The 25,000-nt window shown below is 47.4% G+C and overlaps 2 protein-coding genes across 2 annotated transcripts in view; both read left to right on the top strand.

Annotated features, from left to right (window-relative positions):
- cav1 (caveolin 1) overlaps positions 1 to 2,339 on the top strand; it is a 6,295-nt gene extending 3,956 nt beyond the window's left edge. Inside the window, exon 3 of the mRNA XM_079742951.1 lies at positions 1,940 to 2,339. Coding sequence (XP_079599077.1) covers positions 1,940 to 2,281 — 342 coding nt within the window. The 3' untranslated portion in view covers positions 2,282 to 2,339. The remainder of the gene's footprint in view (positions 1 to 1,939) is intronic.
- A 9,508-nt stretch (positions 2,340 to 11,847) lies between these two features.
- Positions 11,848 to 25,000, top strand: part of met (MET proto-oncogene, receptor tyrosine kinase) — a 42,931-nt gene continuing 29,778 nt past the window's right edge. The window contains exons 1-2 of the mRNA XM_079742890.1: positions 11,848 to 12,269; positions 13,648 to 14,857. Of these exons, the coding sequence (XP_079599016.1) occupies positions 13,649 to 14,857 (1,209 nt within the window). The 5' untranslated portion in view covers positions 11,848 to 12,269; position 13,648. The remainder of the gene's footprint in view (positions 12,270 to 13,647; positions 14,858 to 25,000) is intronic.

Here is a 25,000-nt window from a genome sequence, read left to right as displayed (position 1 = left end):
TATTACATTGCTGTAACGTTTACAATTACGTTTACATTGGGAACCATGGCTCTATCTAGATATTCACTGATTTAATTGTTTTCATTAACAAATTATTTAGTAGGTATAGAGTTAAGGTAGATATTGGGCTCTTTGGTTTAAATAACAAAGGCCAGAGGTCCTCTGGATTAGTTATTTTTATCAGGCACTGCTTTCAAGAAAAATTTGTCAATCTATATTAATTATATTAAAAAAAGCATTTCTTATCGAATCACAAATCCCCAAAATAACAGTTATGCTGATTTTTTAAAAGGATATTAACATCATTGATGTGAGTTTCAGTCCTATTGTAGTAATGTGACACAGTCTCCACTGAGCAGCTAGTAATGGGACCTGTTCTCAACAACACCTCAGCAAACAGCAGTCTGTTTAAACACTGGCCAGCACCGACAAAACACATGCCTCGCAGAGTCAATGTGCTGTTTAAGAGCTATTAAATAACTAGCTTCAAGGCATGAATAGCTTTTTATTCCCCATGATATCCATGAAAAGTTAGAAGTAGTCTCAGGACATTAAAAAAATCATGGGCACCAAACATTCCTTGTTTTCATTTCTTTCTTTTTTTAATTGCCTCAGTCGTGCATTCATTTAGTTTTCCCCTCTCTCTCATTTACTCTGAATCAGTGTTGGAAACTTGGGCAAAAAGTGGGTCCTCTTTTAAATTTAGAGCTGTGGAAAAACAAAATGGACGCCGTGCTGGTTTTTGTGGCTGCTATGAGATTTGACGTTTTATTTATAAGACACGGCTGCACAGAGAGAGGGAGAAAGCGCTCAGATGGAGCCCGACCTGCCAGTCCAGAGAGAAAGAACTGAAGGAACACCCTGTTCTGGTAGAGCTTCAAACGAATATCTCAAAAGTAGATTTTTGAAATGGTTTAATGCGAGCAAAAGTACATTCTTGTTGTTTTAATCAAAATACTTTCTAAACGGTCAGAAACCCAAAGAATTGTTGGATGAACTTTGGTTTAACAACCTGTGCATTCAGAATTACATTTTCCCACACAACAGGGGGAAACAGTTCTTTAAATAGTATAACAACACACTCCATTGTAGAAGCAGACGTTGTTTCAACCTGGGACCATTATCTGAATTCTTGTCCCAGCTATTCGATGACATTTACGTCACAGCATACCCATGTGACAGTTATTAGTCCTCGGTATCCGTTTCCACAGAGACCAACCCGCTGGACTTTATGACAAGACACATGGACAGTATCCCTTAAATAAACATTTACTAAACGCAAGGAAGACTGTCGAGAGGGGGGAACAAGAGAGCCAGAGAGCCAGACAAAGTGACCGGTCAACCTGTATCCATCCATCTCTTCCTTATCTTATCTTCATGGTGAGGAGGAGCAGGAGAACTCGAGAGACGAGGGGCAGGTATGGGAACATGCCAGATGCAAGATGTTCCGTGTGGAGCACCAAGTATTTTTGGAGGGGTGGGTGGGGGAATGCCGTACCAGTCCCTGGCTGGTAACAGCTCATCACAAACACACACACGCAAATGCATAGCACACTGTCAAGCACTCTCACGGTCGATGTCTGATGGTATATTCTGATCGTGTTTATTGGCTAAGTAGTCATTGATGTTAGTTAGACAGTTATAGTTAAGCTTTTGTCATATGTTGGTCCTTTCAATGGGTTGCCGATAAATATTTGCTTCTGTATACTTTCCTGGTGTGGGAAGGTATACATGGTACCATATACTTATACCATCATGTATCATTGGTGAACCATTGTTGTGGTGGGGGTTATGTTGTTCAGTTTTCTAATAACGTATTCGCCACCGCTCATTCAGTAGCAACCAATTGTCACGCAACCGTCACATTCTTAGACCAAGTGTATTCCCTAAACACCCCATCCCTAACCCTCCACCCCTCCCTCCCTTCGCCCTCCGTCAGGTGGACTTCGAGGACGTGATCGCCGAGCCCCCCGGCACTTACAGCTTCGACGGCGTGTGGAAGGCCAGCTTCACCACCTTCACCGTCACGAAGTACTGGTGCTACCGGCTGCTGACTGCGCTGGTGGGCATCCCGCTGGCCCTGGTCTGGGGCGTCTTCTTCGCCATCCTGTCCTTCCTGCACATCTGGGCGGTGGTGCCGTGCGTGAAGAGCTACCTGATCGAGATCCACTGCGTGAGCCGCGTGTACTCCATCTGTGTGCACACCTTCTTCGACCCCCTGTTCGAGGCCATGGGCAAGTGCTGCAGCAGCATCCGCGTCAGCACCATCAAGGAGGTCTAGGTTCCAGGAAAGCGCCTGTTCCGCTCCGGAGGGTGTGGAGGTGGGCGGGGTGTCTGAAACGGAGGAGGAGGTTGATGGGGGGGGGGGGGGGGGGGGGGAGTTCTTGTTTTAAACAGAGAAGATGATGGCAATCTACCCCTGGGAAGTTAGAAACAGGAGGCAAAACATTTTGTAAGAACTGGTTCTGTGTTGGTTTGTGGCCCTGCACCGTCAAGCCCTGCCTTCTTTTACTATACATGTTTCCGTCAAAAGCTGTGTTTTTTTCCTCCTCAATCTCCATCCCTGGTTTGTACCAACTCAAGGGCCCAGGGAGTCAGATGGTCATTCTTTAGGTGACTTGGCTCATTCGTTTGTGTTCTTGATATGTTTTATTTTTATTTTATTTTATCCCCCATTGTTATTGCTGCCCAGTGGGCTCCTTATCCACTTCTCCAGGCTGAAGTATGTTTTTGACACAGTGTGCATTCCTTCCATTCTTCGAGCTATTCCCCTCACAGCTCCGATAGCTTATCACTTAGCATGGCCCTGGCTGTGTTTGGTAGCCACGGGGAGAACAACCAGCTTTCCCTTGACTCAGCAAGAATACGACAGCCCAACACCCTGCCCCCCGACCTAGACACCCCGCTACCCCTAGACCTCCGGTCAATGCCCCCTACCCACCCTCCTACCCCTAGACCTCCGGTCAATGCCCCCTACCCACCCTCCTACCCCTAGACCTCCGGTCAATGCCCCCTACCCACCCTCCTACCCCTAGACCTCCGGTCAATGCCCCCTACCCACCCTCCTACCCCTAGACCTCCGGTCAATGCCCCCTACCCACCCTCCTACCCCTAGACCTCCGGTCAATGCCCCCTACCCACCCTCCTACCCCTAGACCTCCGGTCAATGCCCCCTACCCACCCTCCTACCCCTAGACCTCCGGTCAATGCCCCCTACCCACCCTCCTACCCCTAGACCTCCGGTCAATGCCCCCTGCCCCCCGACCCACCCACCTCCAGTTCCAACATTCTGACACAGTGACTTCATTCCTGCTTGTTTCCACCGTCTCCTTGGCAACAGCTGACATTGGCGCCCCCCCCCACCGGTGGATCAGCCCTCTTCCTCTGTGTCCGTATTCACTCTCCGCTTCTGTAGAATAACACATCTGTATCTCTGTGAAATCCTACATCTCCCACCACACGCTGAATTTCACCAAGTTTTTAGGACACCTTAGATTTTTGTTTTTGCATACTCTTTTATCTGAACTGTTCTGTATTTCAGTGAAGCTGCAGCCGTCCAGGCAAACAACATGAAGTACTTTAAAGGGGAAAGGAGGGCTAACTTTAAATATCTTTGTGGTTATGTGTGTGTGTGAGGGTGTGTGTGTGTGTGTGTGTGTGCATGTGTGCCTGCACAAAATGGGTTGATATCGCGTCCTGCAACAGCACTATTCCCGATGAACACGGATGTCAAACGATGATGCAAAGCATTGTGGGTACATTGTAAGTACTGTTATCGCTGTGTGAAAACTCTTACGCGTAAGGAACCCAAAAGGCTACCCAACAACATGTCCGTATACCAAGTGTCGTCCCCCATGCAGTCGCAATGCGGTCACACACTCCGCCAGGGGTTCAAACACACAACCACAACAGGGAGTTGGGCTGTTGTGCGCCAAAAGGAGGCCGTCGATTCCATTTTGTTGGTGTTTAATTGTGTGTCTCGGTGCCGTGGACTACAGCCCGGTCCCCGCCCCATCACCCCACTACGACCCCCCGATGTAGGGCACGGGGGGGCGGTGGAGGAAGGAGGCCGTTGAGGGGAGGGGGGCGGGGGGGAGGTGATCCCGCCGCCTGTCGATATTGGACGGTGATGTCATCCCGCTGTGTCTGGTTGTGAGTTGGTTATTGATATGAAGAGATATAAAGGTGATATTTTTATAATTTTTATGTCTTTACTGCTTTTTTCTGTTTCACGCTGTGCACATTAAAATGTAATCTTATCTCTCTTCTTATGTCTTTTGTTTGTTGTTTTATTTAAACACATATATATTTGTATATATATACAAATATATATATATGTATATATATACAAATATATATATATATATCTATATATATATATAGATATATATAACGTCAAATGAACACACAACTGTACACCGCGTGGGGTTCAGGATAGTGGAGTGTACCAAGAGGGGGCGTACAATCACAGTTTTAACAAATATATAATTCATTATAATGAAGTCTACTCAATCCATGAAGGACTATGACCGGTATGGACAAGGCAACTAGTGCAAACCACAACAAATTGGATATGCTGATGCTCGTGACAGATCAAATATTAATGTTATTCACCACACCTGTCTTTATCAACCTTGCCATGAAAGGGTCCCTCGACGTCCTGATTACGTCACAGTTTCCGCTAGACGCTAAACTCCACCAAACAGCAGCTCGCGGGGCCGGACCAGTTAGCCCCTAATTGGATGCTAACGCCAACCGTTGAGAGAAACGACGTCATCTTGCTGTGTAGTGTGTGTTGGCAGAAGAGGGTTTTTATATTTATATATTAGGTTTATAACGATATTGGGTAAGGATAAACGACAAGGGGTAAGTGATCATCAAAAATGCATGTGTGTAGCGCCCAGCACACACACACAGTTCAAGTATTGTCTGTTGTAGGTACGATTGTGTGTCTTCGCGGGTTTGTCACTTCTACCTAATTCTAAATAAGGGAACTATTTGTAATGATGACACCCCGCCATCAGGGTGTCATCTTGTGTTCAGGTGTTCGTGTGTACAGGTTTCTTAATTGTCGCCTTCATGTCTCTAGGCACTTTTCCAATGCTGAAAGAAAAAGGGAAAGTCAGACAGCGGGGGGGGGGGAGACCCTTGCCTTGGTGAGAACATTCAAATCCTGTTCCCGGGTGGTTAAAGCCTGGTAAAAGAAAAACAATGTTGTAGAGCTGTTAGCCTTCAGTGCACAAAATGACACGCACAGCCGGCAGGGCTTAAGCTGACCTGGTGGGCTAAAGCTGGGCTAAAGCTGGGCTAAAGCTGGGCTAAAGCAGGGCTGAAGCTGACCTGGCAGGGCTAAAGCAGGCCTGGTAGGGCTAAAGCAGGGCTAAAGCTGACCTGGCAGGGCTAAAGCAGGCCTGGTAGGGCTAAAGCAGGGCTTAAGAGGGCCTGGTAGGGCTAAAGCTGACCTGGCAGGGCTAAAGCTGGGCTAAAGCTGGCCGGGTAGGGCTAAAGCAGGGCTAAAGATGGCCTGGTAGGGCTAAAGCTGGCCTGGTAGGGCTAAAGCTGGGCTAAAGCTGGCCGGGTAGGGCTAAAGCAGGGCTAAAGATGGACTGGTAGGGCTAAAGCTGGCCTGGTAGGGCTAAAGCTGGGCTAAAGCTGGCCGGGTAGGGCTAAAGCAGGGCTAAAGCTGGCCTGGTAGGGCTAAAGCAGGGTTAAAGCTGGCCTGGTAGGGCTAAAGCTGGGCTAAAGCAGACTTAACATGCATATGCGAGCTCACCGTGACAGTTATGTTGCCACAGGGTGAGCTCATGGAAGAAACTTTCGCCTAGGTGGGAAATTGGTTTTGAGGGGGAGACTTGTGGGACCATGTGTGAGCGTCCATGTGTGAGTGTCCATGTGTGAGCGTCCATGTGTGAGCGTCCTGGTCACACATGGACGCTCACCCTGCTTAATGTCTTAATGTCCTACATTAACAGCTGAAGAACCAAGGACCAAATCAAACACTCCCCTGCAACACCAGACCATTCCCCGCCTATCTCACGACAATAAAGGGAGGGCTGGCAGTCTTCTGTTAGCCCAGCATTACCTAGGACAATAACCTCCGCTCCAAGTCTATTTTAATGAGGATATGGTAGATAAATAAACAAAGATGGACGTGTGCACAGTTCAAATTCTTTAGGTGGGCTACACCGCCCACATAAGGATATTTTTGGAATTTCTGGCAGTAATATTCTTACCTAATTTAATATTTTTCAACTGTTTTAAATTAGCTCTTTCAAAATACCTAACCAATACTATTTAAATAAACATTGATATTAAATGTAAAATGAAAAAAGGCTAGCAAACGACTTTAAGTGGCTTGTTTAGCTGAAAGTGTGATTTACATCTTTGTCTGGTTGCTGCTGTGATATATGCGGCATAGTGTCTCCCTCTAGTGGTGTACATAAAGAACGCAACGCATATGGTGAATAAGGAACAAAATGGGACGGACTACGGTAACTTGGAAAATACTTTAAACATTTTAATGCTCTAAATTATACAATGGACTCACTATTTTTTATTTAGTTCTGAGTAATACAAGTAATTAGACACACAAAATCGGTATGCATGGCTAATTTTAATTTTATTGTCATGGTCAAATCTGTCATGTGTTAAACGAGTCAAAGTATATGACAGTTGTGATGGGGATCTGGAATCATCAACTGTAACCAATCCTCCACTTCTGCTAAAACATTGGACCAGACATTTCCATGGATTTAGATCATCTGTTGAAATAGTGTTCTTGGTCTCCACAGCCTGTGAAAATAGGCAACTAAGATACTCAAACAAGTACCCAATAACAGTGTTATAATATTTGCTACCGACTGATCAGAAATAAACGATCATGCAAATTATTACTTTTCAGTGTTCTTTATAAATTATGCATAAGTAAAAGTTATGCACCTGAGATCATCCTTCATTTTATCTTTAAAGTGTGTGTGTGTGTGTGTGTGTGTGTGTGTCTGTGTGCGCGCGCGCCCTGTAGTCTTGGGGCTACCATCCAGGTTGCTATGACTCATTGTGTGTGCCATTGGTTCGTCTGCAGTGGAAAAGACAAGGGAGAGAATGAACATCAACATGGAAGGCTTCCCAGTGCCCTGGAGGTAGTACATCTATACCAGCTGCTTCCTATCCCAGTGAACAACACGTCACACTGGCTTGCGGTAATGCGTAGCTCACCCTGCCATGCCGAGATCGGCGAACACACCGGCAGGTTAAAAGGGGCGCCTGAGAGACTCGGATCGGAGTCACTTTAGGCTCTCTAGTGTTTTGTTTTGAGAGGGGATGGATTAGAGCGAGAGGCGACCCCTAATGGATGGCTGCTCTCTGTGTGGTCCTGGAGGACTGGGGAGGCTTTTCCACCTTTCCCCTTTCCCACTGCTCTTTCCCTCCTGACTTCTATGTTTGACATCAGTACTTGCACAGTCGCACTCACCACTTATTGGGGATAAGCGGTACCCCGCCCTCTGCATCCCCCATCTATAAAAGGACCATATTGGGCAGAGGAAGGAGAAAGGGCCGTGTTTGATATAACATGCGGTAACATCTGACAATCTCGCCCTGTTTTGCCTTTCAAATCAAGTGACATCAGAAAGGGAGATGCCTTTTCCTCGCTACACAGCTGGCTGATGAACGTTACAAGTCTGGTAGTCTGCAATTACACACTCTCCATGGGCAGGGTTCAGGTGCAGGGAAATGGGTCTATTTACAGACCAGGTAGGGGGACGAAACAGGAAGTGGAACACCATGGGCAGAGGCTTGAACAAAGAGCATGTCATCAGACGCTATTGAAACTGAGGCGTGCATGAGGAGAGTTATGATACACAAAATAACGAGAGACAGCTGAGCGTGACGTGGATCTCTGGAACCAACAGCTGCGGACACGAAGGCGGTACGGAGTGCAAGTCAGACCGACATCACGTACGCAACCGGCTCCAGAGTCCACAAGAAAAGCCTAAGACCTTTGGGCGTAAGAGCAGGAATCAGTAAGCACCACGAGATCACAGAGGCACCCTGGCTCGGGCGTGAGGCCAAGCTCCCAGGGGGTAAACGTCTACCACCAAACAACCCCTGACAGATGTTTACCTACCAGCACCTGGTTCTCTGGCCCTCTCCTCCACCTGGAACAGACATGTGTCACGCACGATGCATGTCTCTGTTTTAAATCAAAGAGTAGTGGCCTGAACCACAACGGAGGTTCACATGAAGTGAGTAGAATGACGCCACTCGTTTTATTTAGTCATGTTAATTATGAACAGACTGAACCACCTAAACAATGTTACTGCACGCAACCAACTGTACATATGAACGAATGCCGTTCATCCTGCACACATAACCTTAAATGACATTAATTAAACCAACGGTATATATGTTGTGATACTCTGCACTTGCCAATGTACATCTGCTGTTCATACTGTGGGCCTACATCCGAACTTACATTTTCCCTCTTTTTTTATTGTAATTATCCACCGTCCATCACTGTATATTGTTAGATGGCATCACTGCTGTAGCAATGCTTTAGAACTTACATTTCCAGTGTATCTAAATCAGTGTAAATAAAGCAAACATTTGTTGCGCTCAAATTTGTATTTCGGATGTTCTCATGATGAATTCCAAACAAGAAGCCGGTATGGTGAAACTTTATTTTTAAATGGTTTATTCAGTCTAATTTAGTTTCATATAAACTTATATGTGTGTGCCAAGGTTGTCCTTAATAGGGTTTGTACCATTCAAATAACCTGATAAACACTATCAGTCATCAGCAGACCGGCACATACCTACAGGGCAGAAGCAGAATTTGGTGACACAGAGATAAAGCAACACAAATATTAATCACTTGATGAATTATGTGAAAATGAAAAAATGTGCTTTATAAAAGATCAATGGGGCATGCACATCACAACGTCACATGGCGTGGAACCGCGCCACTTCGGGAGCAAAGCAGCATTGGGATTTGAGTTGATGTAGGCACTGGGTCATTTTTCTTTGGTAATGTGTTTAGTATTCATTGTGAAATGATTTGTGATTATAGGGAGCTATTGTGGGTGAATCTGCCACGGCGTTCCTCATGTGAGAAGTTTCCATTAGCCTACGTGAGGGTAAATGGACATTGATTTAGGTTACAGGAATACAACTCTCTTGAGTCCTCAGGTGGGGTCACAGAGATTCCTATGATACATTAACGCGCTGAAACCACGCTGTTTTGTTTTCACACAAATCCCTGCTCACGAAGGTGTAGCCCGGTGGGTTTAAAAGATAAACCACTGATCACCAAATGGTTCTCTGTGATTGGCCTAACCTGGTTCCAAATGGTGACCATATAACCACAAAAGGAATGAAAAAATTAAATTAAATAAAAACTACAGTAGGATATAAACCTACGCCACTGAAAATGTAAAGTTGGATTCGTCTGCCGTCAGGCAAGGGGACTGTCCGAAGAAGCAAGGAAATCACCAGAAACTGAAAATGGACCTTAAATATCAACTTTGACTTCAGCAGCAGAATTTGAGTCATGGGTCTCAGTTCGGTATTGTACCAGAGGGTTTCATTTGGTTTGAGTGTGGTTTATTTTAGCGGACTCCTTGACCTAAACAACTTGCATGGGAGTGTTTAGAAGCTCCTTAAGGGGGTGCAAAAACCGTTCAGATAGCACGCATGCACTTTACTTCCCAGAGGGGGTAACACACAGGGTGAGGGAATGAGTCTGTTTACATCAAAAACCTCATTCGTCTTCAGATATGGGGATGGTGGAAAATATTACAATTATGCTGTGTATTCAATGTATTAAAAAAGAATATTCATATCCTAGGCAAGTTTTCTTAAACTGAAATTAACCCTAACTGAAATTAATCTTCCCTTATATGCTCTCATATATAAACTCTTATCTCCCAGAGTGATTATATGCCTACTTCATAAACCTGAAGACTTCTTGTTATTTTTCATATTTCCACTTTCTTTCATTTCTATTGGACCTTTATTACAACCACGGAGCCTGTTGACCACGCTTTCATTATTTTCCTCGTATCGTTTGATTTGACATCAGGGCCGCCAGCCAGCGGTCATCTGGGCCAGCCGTGAGACAGCATTCCTCTTTGCAGCAGAGAGTACCATCTTCAGATCGACATCTTTTGATTTCCTCTTGTATTACAGGTATGCTATTGACATCGGTGAGTAATGGAAACCATTCTCTCTCTCTCTCTCTCTCTCTCTCTCTCTCTCTCTCTCTCTCTCTCTCTCTCTCTCTCTCTCTCCCAGTGGCCATGATCCTAATGCAACAGGTATGTTGAAACATAGTGATGCAAGTTTATACAGCTGCTGTATTGGCTCTTTGTTTTTTTAATGTAACAGCATTATGGCCATGATCTTCATGCTTAAACAAACTATATGTTGAACTGTGTTCAGGGAATGATGAGGACCCACACTCTGGGTCCGGAGAGAGACAGACAGAAATATTTACAGAAGAGTTAATCTGCAGAATGAACCTGTCAACTAATGGGTTAAAAACATAAATCATTGGTGAAGGACCTCCCCTACGCCCTACTGTGCTTTTTAACACTACTCTCACAAACACACACACACACACACACACACACACACACACACACACACACACACACACACACACACACACACACACACACACACGGGTGATAACAATCCTAGCCACAGGCTAGGATCAGTATCGAGGTACATCAGATAATGACTGACTTTTTCTCTCTTGCCGTCTTACCCAAGCCCATATCTGTCAGCAGATGGCGCCATTACGGTGCCGTTACGCACGCTGCAGCGCGGTTTGAAGCGCCAATCATCGCCATACTTGAATACGCACAACAAACATATGAACACACACACACACGAAGTGTAGTAACTATATCCGAAAGCTATATGTAGGCCAGGTGTCTATGGCGCGCTCCGCGGCGCGGCGCGGCGGTCGTACGTGTCTCTTAAGCGTTTACGGTTCATTCCTGCAGCTCGTGTCATTCGTTGGGGGAGGGTGGGGCGGGGGCGCGGATTCCACGGGCCGCTCCGCCAACGAGTGATTATGGTAGCCAGATGAGACCAAAAATATGCACTCGAAAACACAACTCCGGATAGCAGACAAATATTTTGCAAATAACCACAGGGTGAACATTATGGCACCAACACACCCTGAACGAGACACACCCCGCCAGTAGTGATAGAAATACCCTCGGGTAGTGCAAAACACAACCATCACACGCTGCTTCACACACACACACGCACACACACACACACACACACACACACACACACACACACACACACACACACACACACACACACACACACACACACACACACAGGGTAGCGTCTCAAGCGCATTGGTTATAGGTGAGAAGCAATGCACTGCATATTGCACATTATGTGTAGCATTATGTTTTAATTCATTTTGTCCATGGTGGGTCCCGCTTCATCTTTTTGCGCACACAGGACATTTAGCCAAAACCAAGTAGGCCCAAATCCATAAACTGAAACTCAGTAGCCCATCAAGAGGTTGCATCAATGTCTCATCCTGTTATCAGGACTTCCAATCGAATCCACACCAACTGCTCTGCTTTCAGGAAGCGGGACAAAGGGGTTTGTGTGTGATTCATGCTCCAGACACTCTCGAATGGTTTAGCCTTTACAACCTACCTCGTCATTTACGCTCGAGTGAGCCGTTTTAACACGACCAGCATCGCTGTGATTCATGGGGTCAAAAGCAGGAACAGCCGACCTCAGGTCGAATCCCCAATGCCTTTCTAACCCAAGTTTACTTCAGACTTTTTTCGACTCGTGTTAATAAGCATATCGTATAATTTCTTCAAGTCAACCGTTCTTTAGTGTTTTTAAATTCGTGTAAGTCATCCTATACTGACACGCTCCTGAAAGTCGCTCCTCTGGGGAGGAGGCGGGGCATCGCGCGCGCGCGCCTCTGGATGGGGAGTTTCGACATCAGCGGGTTGAGAGCCAGGGTGACCCACAAGTCCCGTCCCGTGTCACACAGGTCCGTACTTTGCTGCTGGAGATCAACGATAAACAAGTGAAGCCAAGAGTCACTGTCTTGCGACTGGAAACGACGGAGATTCGCTGTGATCATTTTCAATTAAAAGAGAAAAAGAACTTGACGGAGAGTATAGATAGGGCCGTTCCTCCGCATCAGTTTGGAATAAAGTCCCACTGACGGGGGGGCAGACGGAATATGATTTAAACCAAAGCATTCTTACAAGTTACAGGTGCGTACTTTTTTGTATTTATTTATTTTGTATCTCATACTTACTTGACTTTAACGGGTTATTGGAGGCCAAATTTAATTTGGGCACGTAGACCTGAGGTATTTTTCAACATAATTTTGGTACAAAAAATAAATGATGTCGAGCTGACGTCAGCGAATTGCTTTGTGTTTCACAAGTAAAAGACAATGTAGGGTAGAGCCTTCTCCAAAGCATGTTTCCTTCGACCGTGACTAATTTGTCTCCCAAATCGACACCTTTCCCTGATTTCTGGAGCCATTGTGTGCTGAAAAAGACGGAATTTATCCGTAAATCGATTGTACCAACTGCAGGTGCGCATTTTGCATGAGTTGACGTTTTGAGTCACCGTTTACTCATGCTCTTACATGAAAAACAAAGGAGCAAGTTCAGCATGTTTATCAGTAACGCGCACCTGTTGGGTACATTATCATCCTTTAAGTATTTCTGGAAAAGAAAATGCGATTATGCATTGTATTTAATTTGTCCATTATTCAACATCAAAGAGGACGTGTTGTAGTTGTTATTGTAATATGTTGCTTGTCTTTGATTATGAATAACCACCAGGTCCTCACGGTAATTAGTTGCACTAAGTAACTCCCTCAATCTACACACACACTCACTCGCTCGCTCACTCACTCACTCACTCACTCACTCACTCAGTAACTCTCAATCTTAATTTGGCCCTCACGCTGTAAAACCAGCTCCCTGTGGAGTTTCATTTAGGCGCTCGGGCTATTTATCATGGTGCACGCAGCAGGCTCAATGCCTCATGTTGTTTATTGAGTTTTTCTGCCTCTCCCAAAGGGACTCTGTCTAATCCTAGCCGCGTGCTCGTGTCGCCCTCACGCTGGGTGATTCAGCCCGTTGTATTGCAATGTGGCTGCGGGAGAAAACGCGACCACTGGCCACAGAAGTGCAGCGCGGTCGAGGCTGTGCTGCGTTCACGCTCGTCATCTCCTCACAGCTCTCTCTGAGTGTGTAGTCATAGCGCTGAGGCGATATGACTACACATATCGCCAGTATTGAAATGTGTCGCTATAAATGTCATCCGGTCATAACGGGTTTGGTGGCTATACTGCTTTGATGAATATGAACGTGTTTCTGTGTGCTTATCCGTTACCAAACAGCGCAAATACACAGCCCAATTTGTATAGAGGACATTTCAGACTATTTGACTCCTCATAGTCTCCATGCCGTCTTCTATTTTCCCAGAGGTTTCCCACACACTTGCCTCCCTGACACCGTGGCCAATTGGTCGGGACGTCTCTATGATGGATGGGTTTTTTGCCGTGTGGACCATCAGGAATGTCTAAGCCAGTCATCTCTCATGTGTCCCCCTCTTTCCTTATTTCTGGAGCAGGATGAAGTTCCTCTGGTTGGACGCCGCCCGTCTGGTGGCCGTACTCTGGGCTGCGGGCCCCCGGGCGGGGGCCGAGTGTGACCCTTCACCCCAGCCCCCCAAGCTCAACCTCTCTGTGACCTACGACCTCCCCACCTTCACCGCTGACTCGCCCATCCAGAACATTGTGACCCTGAACGGGATCATCTACGTCGGGGCCGTCAACTGGATCTACGCCCTGTCCCCCAACCTCACCAAGCTGTCCGAGTACCGCACGGGGCCCCGGCCTGACGTGGAGCCCTGCGCCGGGGGCCCGGCCGCCAACGGCAGCGTGGACAACCACAACGTGGCCCTCCTGGTGGAGACCATCTACGACTGGGGGCTCTTCAGCTGCGGCTCGGCCGACCGCGGCGTGTGCCGCCGCCACGTCCTGGACGACGGCACGCGGCCCAAGACGGTGGACGAGGAGGTGGACTGCTTCTCGGACCGCCGGGACCGCGGGCAGCCCAGCGACCCAAACCGCGTGGTGCGGCCCTCGGGGGCCCGGGTGCTGAACGTGGAGAGCAACGTGATCCACTTCTTCGCCGGCAACTCGGAGATCCCCGGCGTGACGGGCGCGGCGTCGGCGCGGGCGGCCGGCGAGCCGCACACCATGTCGGTGCGCAAGATGAAGACCAGCCAGAACGGCTTCACCTTCTTCTCCCACCGCTCCTACATCGACCTGATCCCGGCGCTGCGCGGGAACTACTTCCTGCGCTACGTGTACTCGTTCCACAGCGGGCCCTTCACCTACTTCCTGACGGTGCAGCGGGCCGGCCGCGGCTCGCAGGCCTACCACACGCGCATCGTGCGTATGTGCTCCTCGGACCTGCAGATCCGGCGCTACGTGGAGATGCCGCTGCAGTGCATCTGCACCGACAAACGGCGGCGGCGGCGGCGTGGGAGCCCGTCGGAGCAGGACGGCGTCCGGGTGTTCAACGTGCTGCAGGCGGCGCACCTGGCCAAGGTGGGCCCCAACGCCAACCTGCGGGGCGTGGAGGAGGGCGACGACGTCCTGTTCGCCGCCTTCGCCCGGAGCAAGCCCAACTCGCCGGAGCCCACGGCCAACTCGGCCGTGTGCGCCTTCCCGCTGAAGTACATCAACGACCTGTTCAGGAGGTACATGCAGAGCTGCAACACGGTGGAGCCCTACCACTTCACCGGCTCCAGCAACAAGTCCTGCTACAACGTGGTGAGTTGGAACGCTTCTCTTTGCCTTACTCCGCATCGGTTTGGGGGTCAAAATGGCTGCAGTCAGGGTGTAGCGATGTGAATACAGGGTGCGATGGAGGGAAGGGGCAGGGATTGGGAGAAGAGAGGAGAGTGGGAAAGAGAGGAGTAGAAGGGGGAGAAGGAGGGAACGAATGAAAGGGAGAGAGTGAGTGTGTAGTTATCGTGCGGTGCGTAAGAAACATGTAATGTAATATCCTATAATTTACCAGTGGACTGAAATGGCACTTTAAAGAAATTGAATATCAAAGAGCAAGAATCTTTCTACCCGTACACAACAGCGATACACATACATGACCAAGTGAAACACACACACACACACACACACTTCACTTATAGTGTGTTTGTTGATCTGTTTCATTGTCCGGTCGTACTGAGACCTTGAGTTATTCTTGTACTAAGTTATTATATTCTATTGTTGAGGATCTCCTGTGACCAGCGGTGTAGCGAGGGAAACTGTGAAGCTGTGGGAATCCAGTGTATAGGTCACCTGCCCACCCTCCTCCTGTAATCTGTCACTGTGCAGTGGGTTAATAGGTTGGAGCCCCTGATCAATAGAGACATTCATTTAACCGGCCAGACCACCTGTCGATAATGATGGAGCACATTTGCTCTCTCTGGCGTCACCGTTGACCTAACCTAGGGAGGGGGTGCTCTGTAATTCCAACGATTTGGACTATTCATACACGGACTGATTAGCATTATAGAGGACATTATGAACAGGAAGACAGTCACTCCAAAAGAATATGGAGGACCCTAGGCTTCTTGTTATCCAAGCAGGAACCCTTTGTTCGTGTTTATTTTCTTTGCGTTGTTCTCTTCTCAGGCAGTGCCTCTTAACTTTTTGGCACAGACGATTTGTTTCACTCTTCCTTTGTCTATCACATGTTGAGCAGGGGGCGTCATGGTGATGCCATCCCCTGAAGGCCACCCACCCGCAGGAACTACATAACAGTTCAGAGGGGTCCCGTGTTTACGGAGATGGCCATGGACGTGTTGCGCTGAGATTGCTGGGGGGGGGGGGGGTTGAACGTGGACGGGGCAAGAGTATTATGGGATAGAAGCCCGGCATATCTGACTGTCAGCGAGCCGTGAGGAATGGCTGAGCGGATAACAGGACATTAGCAGCTGGGGCGAGGGAACCCACCCCTGCTGAGACCCCCCCCCACCCTGTCCCACCGCTCTCCCCTCCCACCCTCACCCGCTCCTACCTGGAGAGAGGGGGGAGGAGACGTTGGACATAACTTTGAAGTCATCCATCAACCCTAATAGATGCCGTTAACATGACACACAGCCAAACATATCGGGACAGAGCCCTCGCACCGTGTCTCTCTCTGCCGCTCTGTAAGTGGGGGGTGATAACTTTGTGCATCCTAAATATGCTCAAAGCATCAGCTTATTTTTCTCTTTCTCGTCAAGGAAAGTATGCCTGTCCGGTGCAACGCAATCATGACAGGACTTGTACTCTAATAACACTGAATTTGCCCCCGTCTCTGCTCTGTGGAAACAACGAGTGTTGCGTGATCTTGCAACATCGTGTGACGAAGGAGGCAGGACGAGCGTGACCTCGGTTTTCCTGGAGGTGCAGTTCAGGTGTTTGTGTGTAATTATCCTCAGCTTCCAGATGGTTTGAAATGTCGCGATCCAGTAGTTCTGGATGGCAGAACAGCTGCAGAGCGTAAAGGTTTATTACAGCACTGTTTATTCATCCATACAACACACTTTAAAACACCCACCAAAATACACGTGTGTCATACACAAACACACGTCACACACACACCAAAACATCATGCTTTTCAATGAGAAGTTTATCAAACATGCTGAATCAACCCCTCCTGGGACATCCAGCTGGGGATCCACCAGCATGCCAAAAGGGCTTTTAGCATAACGTGATTGTAAAACACTGACACAAACTGTCCTTCTCTCCCCTATTGGAGAGATTCCCTAGCTCCGTCTTGTTTTTGTCCCGTCAGGTCAAAAGCGCCTGTGACAACCGCCAGAGATAGAAAACACATGCCAGTAAACGGCCACCGATCTGAGCCCGTAAAGCACTGCTAATCCTGCAGTTGAAGGATCCTAGCATCACGCCGGCTAATAGATTTACAGCCCCAGTGGCAGACGGCCGGTAGGCTGGCTGGCCGTCACCTATCATGTCTTACGATAGACGATAACAGAGAGGCCATAAAGTGACGGCCGTTGTAAACGCCCCAGAGAGGCGCTCTCAGACCCAAAGCAGCCCCGGGTTTATTTTAGCCTCCATGGCATCGGACGCTCCCTCGGGTGGGTGAAACGCTCCGGCGAGGGGAGGGAGGGGGGATGAAAGTTTAAGTGGTGGTTGTCAGACCTGTAGTTCCTCGCTCCAGTTTAGGGAAGCCAGACATGATAGATGATGTAATGATGAGTGGCTCTCTTTCACCCCTGTCGCTGTGATGGACTCAACCTGCCGTGTGGCTCTCCTGGCTTCGCCTCCGGCCCGTGCAGGCCTATTCTATTCTGGTCTTGAGGGGAGCACCCCCGCTTACAGGCAGGGCTCCGGACGGACAACGTCGCCGCTGCCTTTCGACGTTAAAGGATGACTCTAGACAGCGGCGCTTATCGAAGCATGTTTGTGCTCCTTCTGTTCTGATGGGCGAGCTAATGGGACCACTGTGTCATTCTGCTCTGGATGAAAACGTTATTTCGACAAGAGGCGGTGGTGGTGTCCTGATGACATGGGGACGTTGATGCAAAGCAATGTGGGAAAATAAACGATACATTGCAATAAACAATGTACCTTTATTTTAGATATGAATGCCCATCAGCTTATAGGCTTATAAAGCTGTAACATACAATGTGCGAAGATGAAATCAACTGTAATGTGCCAATGTCCTCGTCATAGATAGATAAGAACTTTAGAAATTGCACTTCCAGCAGTAGCAAACAGCACATTACAAATAGAATAACAACAAATATAAAGGTGTAAAAGTACAAATTGTCTTCCTCACCTCTTGAGTAGGAGAAACTACCTGTTCTGCAACTTTAGTTTTACTAAACCATTTCATTAGCCGTTCATTGTGCTCCTCATAGATATCCTGCACATCCAAAGGTTATTTAAACTATTGATCCGGCTCACAGAATGTGCTGTTACTTGACAAAATTGGTTTGTAAAAAAAGAGGCCATTTTCTATGTAATAAATACTTTAGAGGAACCGAAAACCCCGTCCGATGCCTAGCAACCGTCCTCTATACATCTGTAGAGTGAATATGAGACACTTTAGACCGAACGCAAAAAAAAAAAGAACTACGTTAGAGATCAAAATTATCATTGAGTTACCATTGATTCCGGGAACAAAAAGAAGAACCCACACACCAAATGCTGATTGCTTTTAAATTAAATTTGGGACTGACTGATTATAGTGTGTGTAATATAATTCAAACTGGGCAACATTTTTGGACCATGGTCATTTTAATCAGCCCTCCTTTTTTAATGAACGCTTTGTAATCGCCGGTTTGAAATCAGATTTTAATTTCCATGGCCACAGAGTTCGAAGAAAACGTACCCACCACTGCAACATCAATGATCTCCCCTTCTTGCTTATCTCTAATGGTGCCTGGTTAGTACAAAAATAAAAACACAGTGTAAAATCTGAATGTAATATAATACAACACCAGTCTTGAGTGTAGAGAGGATAATAGATTAGATCTAGTTTAAATGGTCGGAAGTGGAGCCGACCTGCTGGTGTATGAACCCATGAAGATTTCTAAAGTGTTACACATTCATATTCACAACAAACGTAACCGCGTGTTCAGTGCAACATGACCAACCAGCAGGGACACTGAATTACCCTCAAGGGAATACACCATTGCATGTGATTTGTGTTCATCAACACATTTATATTATTCTATGTTCGATAGATGTTAAAGCCTCTTTGTCTATGCCTTTGGGTTTTCAGATCAGGCCAAATTAGTCAGACTGATGCATCTCCCTCATGGCATCTATCCTGGAGATAGCCCTGAGGCTTCCCTTTAGCCTAACTTCCCCTCTTTATCGTACACTGCAAATATTTGACTGAGTGGATCAAACCACTGGCAAGCATGCAAAAAGGGACATTGAATAGTCTGTTTCAATTGAGCTGTCTCATTTGTTTATTTTGATTTACTCAAATTCATGCAACGCTCCCTGACTCCGTTAGTGAGCCAGTTCTAAATCACTCATAGTGCCGTTTAAAAAGAAATCAAGGCTTTTAAGACGTTGGCTGAACAGTGATTTCTAAAGATCACTTGAGCTGTCACCAGTAGCAGCGATCCTATTGGTCGACCGGGCCGGTAAACAAAGCTGAAGCGCACTGCTGCCGATCCCGTTGGCCGCGCTGTGGTTGTCACGCTCTGGCTTAACGTGCCACAACCTGTGAATACTGTCACTAAGCTGGGCATTAATTCAGCCTAATTCCCCCCCCACACACACACACCCCTGTTCTGGCAGGAGAGGAATTTGCCATCGCCCTCCTACCAGCAGATCCGCCCAGCCAACAAAACCCTTTCCTCACCGTGACTTCACTTCACAAGTGTCTCCACCGCGTGGCACCAGTGCCGGAGGAGGAGCAGGGGGCGGGAGGTGTTGTTGGGCCACACGCCCTCGCCCCCACCCATCCCTGAGAGCTGGTTTTGCCTTGCATGGCTGACACCTGTTGGTGTGCAAATGTGTGTGAACATGGGTCTGTGTGTGTGTGTGTGTCGGGGCTTAACATGCAAAGGGCTTCTAGTGGACATCGGGACCAGAGAAGCGCTGCGTCATCGCAGCAACGTATTCGCAGTGGATTCTTAACCTCGGAGGCGATAGTGAACGATTGAATGAGTGACTGAATGGAGGAAAGTGACCATGTCCCATTGATTCCCCTCAGCATAAGATGAACACATAAAGGAAGAGTGTGAAGGAGAAGCCTCTTTGGTCGATCCCTGGGTGGGCTCCGACTGAGGAGGGATCAGCAGTGCTGGTATCCCACAAGCCTGGGCTCGCTCACGGGCCTCCATCATCCAGGCAGAGCCCGGTGCTCCGCTGCCACCTCCAGAGTTCATGTTCTCCAGGTGCCTGTCCCGTCCTGCCCTCCTTGCTCATAAGCCCTTGGTTTCTGATAGGAAATTAATCATGGAAAAATCCACACACACACAGATACTGATACATCTTGCCTCGATAACAGTTCAACTTTCAGTGTGTGTGTGTGTGTGTGTGTGTGTGTGTGTGTGTGTGTGTGTGTGTGTGTGTGTGTGTGCAGTCGTGCATTCAAGATGGGAGGAGAGGGAAGGAGCGGTATGGGTGAACAGAGAGGACAAAAGAAAGGGGCAGAGAAATGGAGAGGTACGGCAATACGTAGATTAGGATCGGTTATGTTTTTCACTCGTACCTACGCACTTACAATATGACAACCAAATGGTACGCCTAGTAGGCACACACACACACACATACACACACACACACACACACACACACACACACACACACACACACACACACACACACACACACCCTCCCAGTGTAGTAGTTGTAATGTTATTTGTTGCTTATTGTTGATAATTAGAAACACAACCACCAGGGCCTCATGGAAATGAGTTGCAAATGAACTCCCTCACTCGAGACACAAACTCACTCACTCACTCACTCACTCACTCACTCACTCACTCACTCACTCACTCACTCACTCACTTACTCACTCAGCCCTGTACACCGAATCATTGAGGTTGGTGTCAATGATTCCTGTTAATTCATATAAGACTAATGGTTAGCAGTCAGACAAGTGCTTGTGATTTTGTTTTGTTTTCATCACCCCGACAACAACACTATGAACGTTCACCCTGTTCTGTGCACATCTGCCAGCAATTCCAACACAATTCCAGCCCTACGTGTTTTCACATTCGGCCAAAGCAAGTGTTTATTTTAGCTCTTAAAGAGTTAATCATTAGCGAGCGAGATAGAAGTTTCTGGTTGGTAAAAAAACACAGTATGTGTGTCTGTTAGTCCAATTCTGCAGCCTTCTGTGTGCACATCTTATCAGGCTCTCTAGATAAAGATGGAGTAGTTAATTCCATGGCTGTCTCCGCTTGCAAGCTGTCTTCCAACAACCAGTGTGGGAAATAACCTCCAGGAACCATAAGGAACAACGAGGGGTGGGGGCCCAGAGTGGCGGCTGGCCATTTTTATGGTTATATTTTTACACTTTGAAGGGGCACTGAACACTGTTTAGGGATGTGGTTCTGTGTGGAGCCCAGCAAGCTGTTAACCCTGCAGACTGGGCTAGAATGCACTGCAGCTCATAAACAGCTTTATGAGTGTGTTCCACACATAACACCCTGCTGCTTGTTTTGGCTGCTTGACTTTGACTGCTTCTTACGGTTACAGATGAGATACTTTACCTGGAATGCACTCTTAACAAAAAAGATATTGGTACGGATTCTTAACATTTCAAACAAGATTATTCTATCATATTCGGTTGCAAACAACATACTTTAGTGCAACTTAAAGTTGGACACTTGACACCCTACCCCCCCTTTTGATCTTACAAGCTTTTTGCGTCCATGAAACGTCGAATTCAGTTGAGTTTCCAAACTCTGGAAAACAATGCAACTATAATTCAGCCTTCCACTCACAGTAATGCAATCTCTTCCCCCTTTGTGGAAGCTCGTCTCTGAAGACATTTCCTAAACGCTTCGTCTTCCTACCCACAGAGACATTTGCCACCCCTGCCAAAGCACCCCCGGGCTATGAAGCACTTGTTTGGTACAGTTACATATGAATCTGCCTTGGTCACGTCATGCCCTCGCCACTCCTCTGTTTCACCGCATGATGAAAGAGTTCCCCATCCTCTGCTCAAACGGGTCTTCAACCCCCCCCCTCCCACCTGCCCCTGTGGACGTTCATTTTTTTCCATAACCCCCCACATACACCTGTGGTACCAGTGGCAGACTAGCTCCTACCCTGATGGCCCTGGCCCTCTGCCTGCTAATTTGGAACGGAGTCGGTTCAAATAAACTGCGGCAATGTTCGTGAGACAATTAATGACTTTGGATTAGGCGCTCGCATTAGGATATGTTCTCCCTTTAAATGACCTGTCAAGCAAGTTTCGCTCTCAAGGGAAATTAACTGTCATATGTAATGTAATAAAAATGAATCAAATAGATTAGGCAAACAGCCCTAAAGCAGGTGAGTCGACAGTTCACCAGGGAAAGAAAATAGTCTTCAGGCAAAAGAGCAATGCTCGCTAAATTTTTGATTATTAAGGCAAATGCTGGATAAATACACATAAGGCCCACATGCTATAAAGGGTTTTATAGATGACATTCTTCTTTATTGACCCTCTAAGAATCCCATATCCTTCAGCCATACTAGCACACACAGACTCAGCTTATATGGATTCCAGCTTCAATAGACCCAGCTTCAAAACCTCATCAAACATAACATGGGGTTAGAGTGCCACCACGGTTGGTGGGTGTTGTCTGATGATGGATACTGTTGCAGAACATCAACGTCAAATCTGTGTTAGCAACCTTCTAAAGTTGGGTGTTGTATGCATCTTAAACCGCTCTCTAGCACAATGCTGGCTGGTGAGATGAGATTATGGGATTTAGTCATCAAAACCAACAGGACTTCTCCTTTTTGTACCAAGAAATGTTCCATCTCTTTTATTCCAGTGGTTATTGAGTTTCCTTTAGCAGCAGACTCGTTCTCCAATAGCCCCATTACAGGATCCCATAAGTAGGTGGACACCACGCCATTCCACAGGCAAAAGGGCTTTTCCCAGACTGGAAGTTGGGGTCCCTGATTCCAATGACTCAGTAATCCCCACACAATGGGAGTGAGGGGGATTGAGCCTGAATGTGGTCAACAAGCATCAAAGGGGAATAAAGACGAACACCACTCCCACGACTCTACCCACCACTCCCATCCCACAATGCACAACCCACTCTGAGACAATGGGCCACAAACCAGGGTGGTGGGGTCTTGGGTGGTGGGGTCTTGGGTGGTGGGGTCTTGGGTGGTGGGGTCTTGGGTGGTGGGGTCTTGGGTGGTGGGGTCTTGGGGTGTGGAGGGTGTCGGTGGTGGGGTCAGCTCAGCAGTACCTATCGTCTCAGAGGGATGGTCTCTGCAGGCTTTGATCACCTCCCCGGTTTGAGTCATACTGCCGGAGAGACAGACAAGCTTATACCTGAAGGGGCTCAGCTGCTGTGTGGGGAGAGGTGAATCCAAGCCTAATGGACGACTGCTGCTAAGCATAACAGGGAGAATTAGGAAGGAGAAAGGTTCGGAAATTCATTCCATCAAAACATCCTGGGGGCGTTTGGGTTTCGGTGGATGGCAAAATTAGTTTGTGTCATGTTGATACATTTTGGGCCCATTAAGGTTTTATGGATGGGATGGGATTAGGTTTCATTCCTGCACACTCTGAGAGGGCATTGCACACGTTCTAGCCTGTTTAGTGATCAGCATTAAGGAAGACAACATCACTTGTCTTTGTGTCAGAACATATCAGAAACATAAAGCTGCTGGCTGTGTGCTGCAGTCAGGGTGTGGAAGATGCGCTTAAACTCCCCATGATCCCTGTGTGTGTGTGTGTGTGCGTGTGCGTGTGTGTGTGTGTGTGTGTGTTTGTGTTTGTTTTTGTGTGAGTGCGTGCCTGTGTGTGATTGTGCAAGAAATGTGATTGTGCCTGTTTTGTGTTTGTTTTGCATAAGGGGCCATGTTGCTTTACAAAATACAGTAAACATCTTCCAGCTTCTTAGCAACCAGAGCAGGCCCTGAGACACCAATGGGAAAAATGGCTTCTGTGTTGCAAGTGTGCTCGAAATGCATTTAAACGGTTTATGAGTCTGTTTTCTTAACATCGGTTAAAAGCGCTGCATTCAGCAACTCTTTGATGAGGTTTCTGGGCTGTTTATTTTTGCTTTGCTCTTGAGCTGCGGCTGCATTCCCAAGCATAACTCCCACCGTATTGCATTAGCTTCTTCTTCGAGACACAAGGTGCATACGCCATGGAATGCAGCCCGGCACTTAACACGGCCGAGTTTTCTGGGAACCGTCCGTCCCGCCTTCCTCCCGTCCTCAGGTCTGCCCTTTTGCTCCGGCGTCCATCTCTCTCCCCGTGCCTGGGTTTTCTTTCATTTCCCACTGCCCATTGCTGATCCGCTATCGGTATTGAAGCGTAGCGTGTAGAACCGTGCCTGCTAGATCCCATCTCATCTGATCAGGGAGCGAGAAAGAGACGGAGAAAGGAGACGGGCTCCGTGCCCTGTTGTTGTCTGCCTGATAATCGTCTGCCTCCAGGAACCCAAACACTGGGGGGTTTATAAAAGCCAGGTTATTGGGATCGGGTTGGAGATACAGACACACACACATGCATTCATGCACGAACACCATTGCATGCAAAAGTCACACAAACACACACACAGAGACACACACACATGCTTCCCACACATCATTGCATGCTGACAGACGCTCACAGACGCACACACACACAAACGTACACACACTCACACACATACATCATCCCATATGTGAGAGCGAAACCTTTAATCTGTCTTCCTGCACCGAATCAAAATATATGAGAGCCAGAAAATGAGCGTGTGAAGGGGGTGGGGTTGAGGGAGATAGCAAAGAGAACGGACAGCAGACATAACGATGAAGAGGGACCGCTACAGGAGGAACAATGGAGGGAGACATTCAGAGAGAAATTCATAAATTCACTCAGATAAACTGTCATAGATAAACATGTCCATGGAGAGGCCGGCAGAATGCTGTCTTCATGTCTGTGCCTCAAAATGAGGGATAGGCCCTGCATTTGGCTCCGGCCGATGGATTTGATTATTCCAGATTCCTAGGAAGCAGGAATCTGGACAACAGATTGTTATTGTTTTTTTTATGCTGCATAACTTTTGAATTGTGTGGATTGTTTTTCACGATTTCACGGTCTTTGACAGCTGGGAATATTTCTGAGAGTGCCTTCCTTAGCTTTAGAAGCCAATTAGTTTGGAGTCTTTCACTGAAGGGGGCACAGTGGTGTAACAGCCGGAACCCCCGAGTACCCCAACATAGTGGCTGCACCAATCAATACCAGAGGCTAATGAAGGCATGGGACTC

Source organism: Pollachius pollachius, assembly GCF_949987615.1.
Source record: "Pollachius pollachius genome assembly, chromosome: 9".
Lineage (NCBI taxonomy): Eukaryota > Metazoa > Chordata > Actinopteri > Gadiformes > Gadidae > Pollachius > Pollachius pollachius.
The sequence above is the reverse complement of the archived record's forward strand: the minus strand, read 5'-3'. Positions and strand labels throughout refer to the sequence as shown.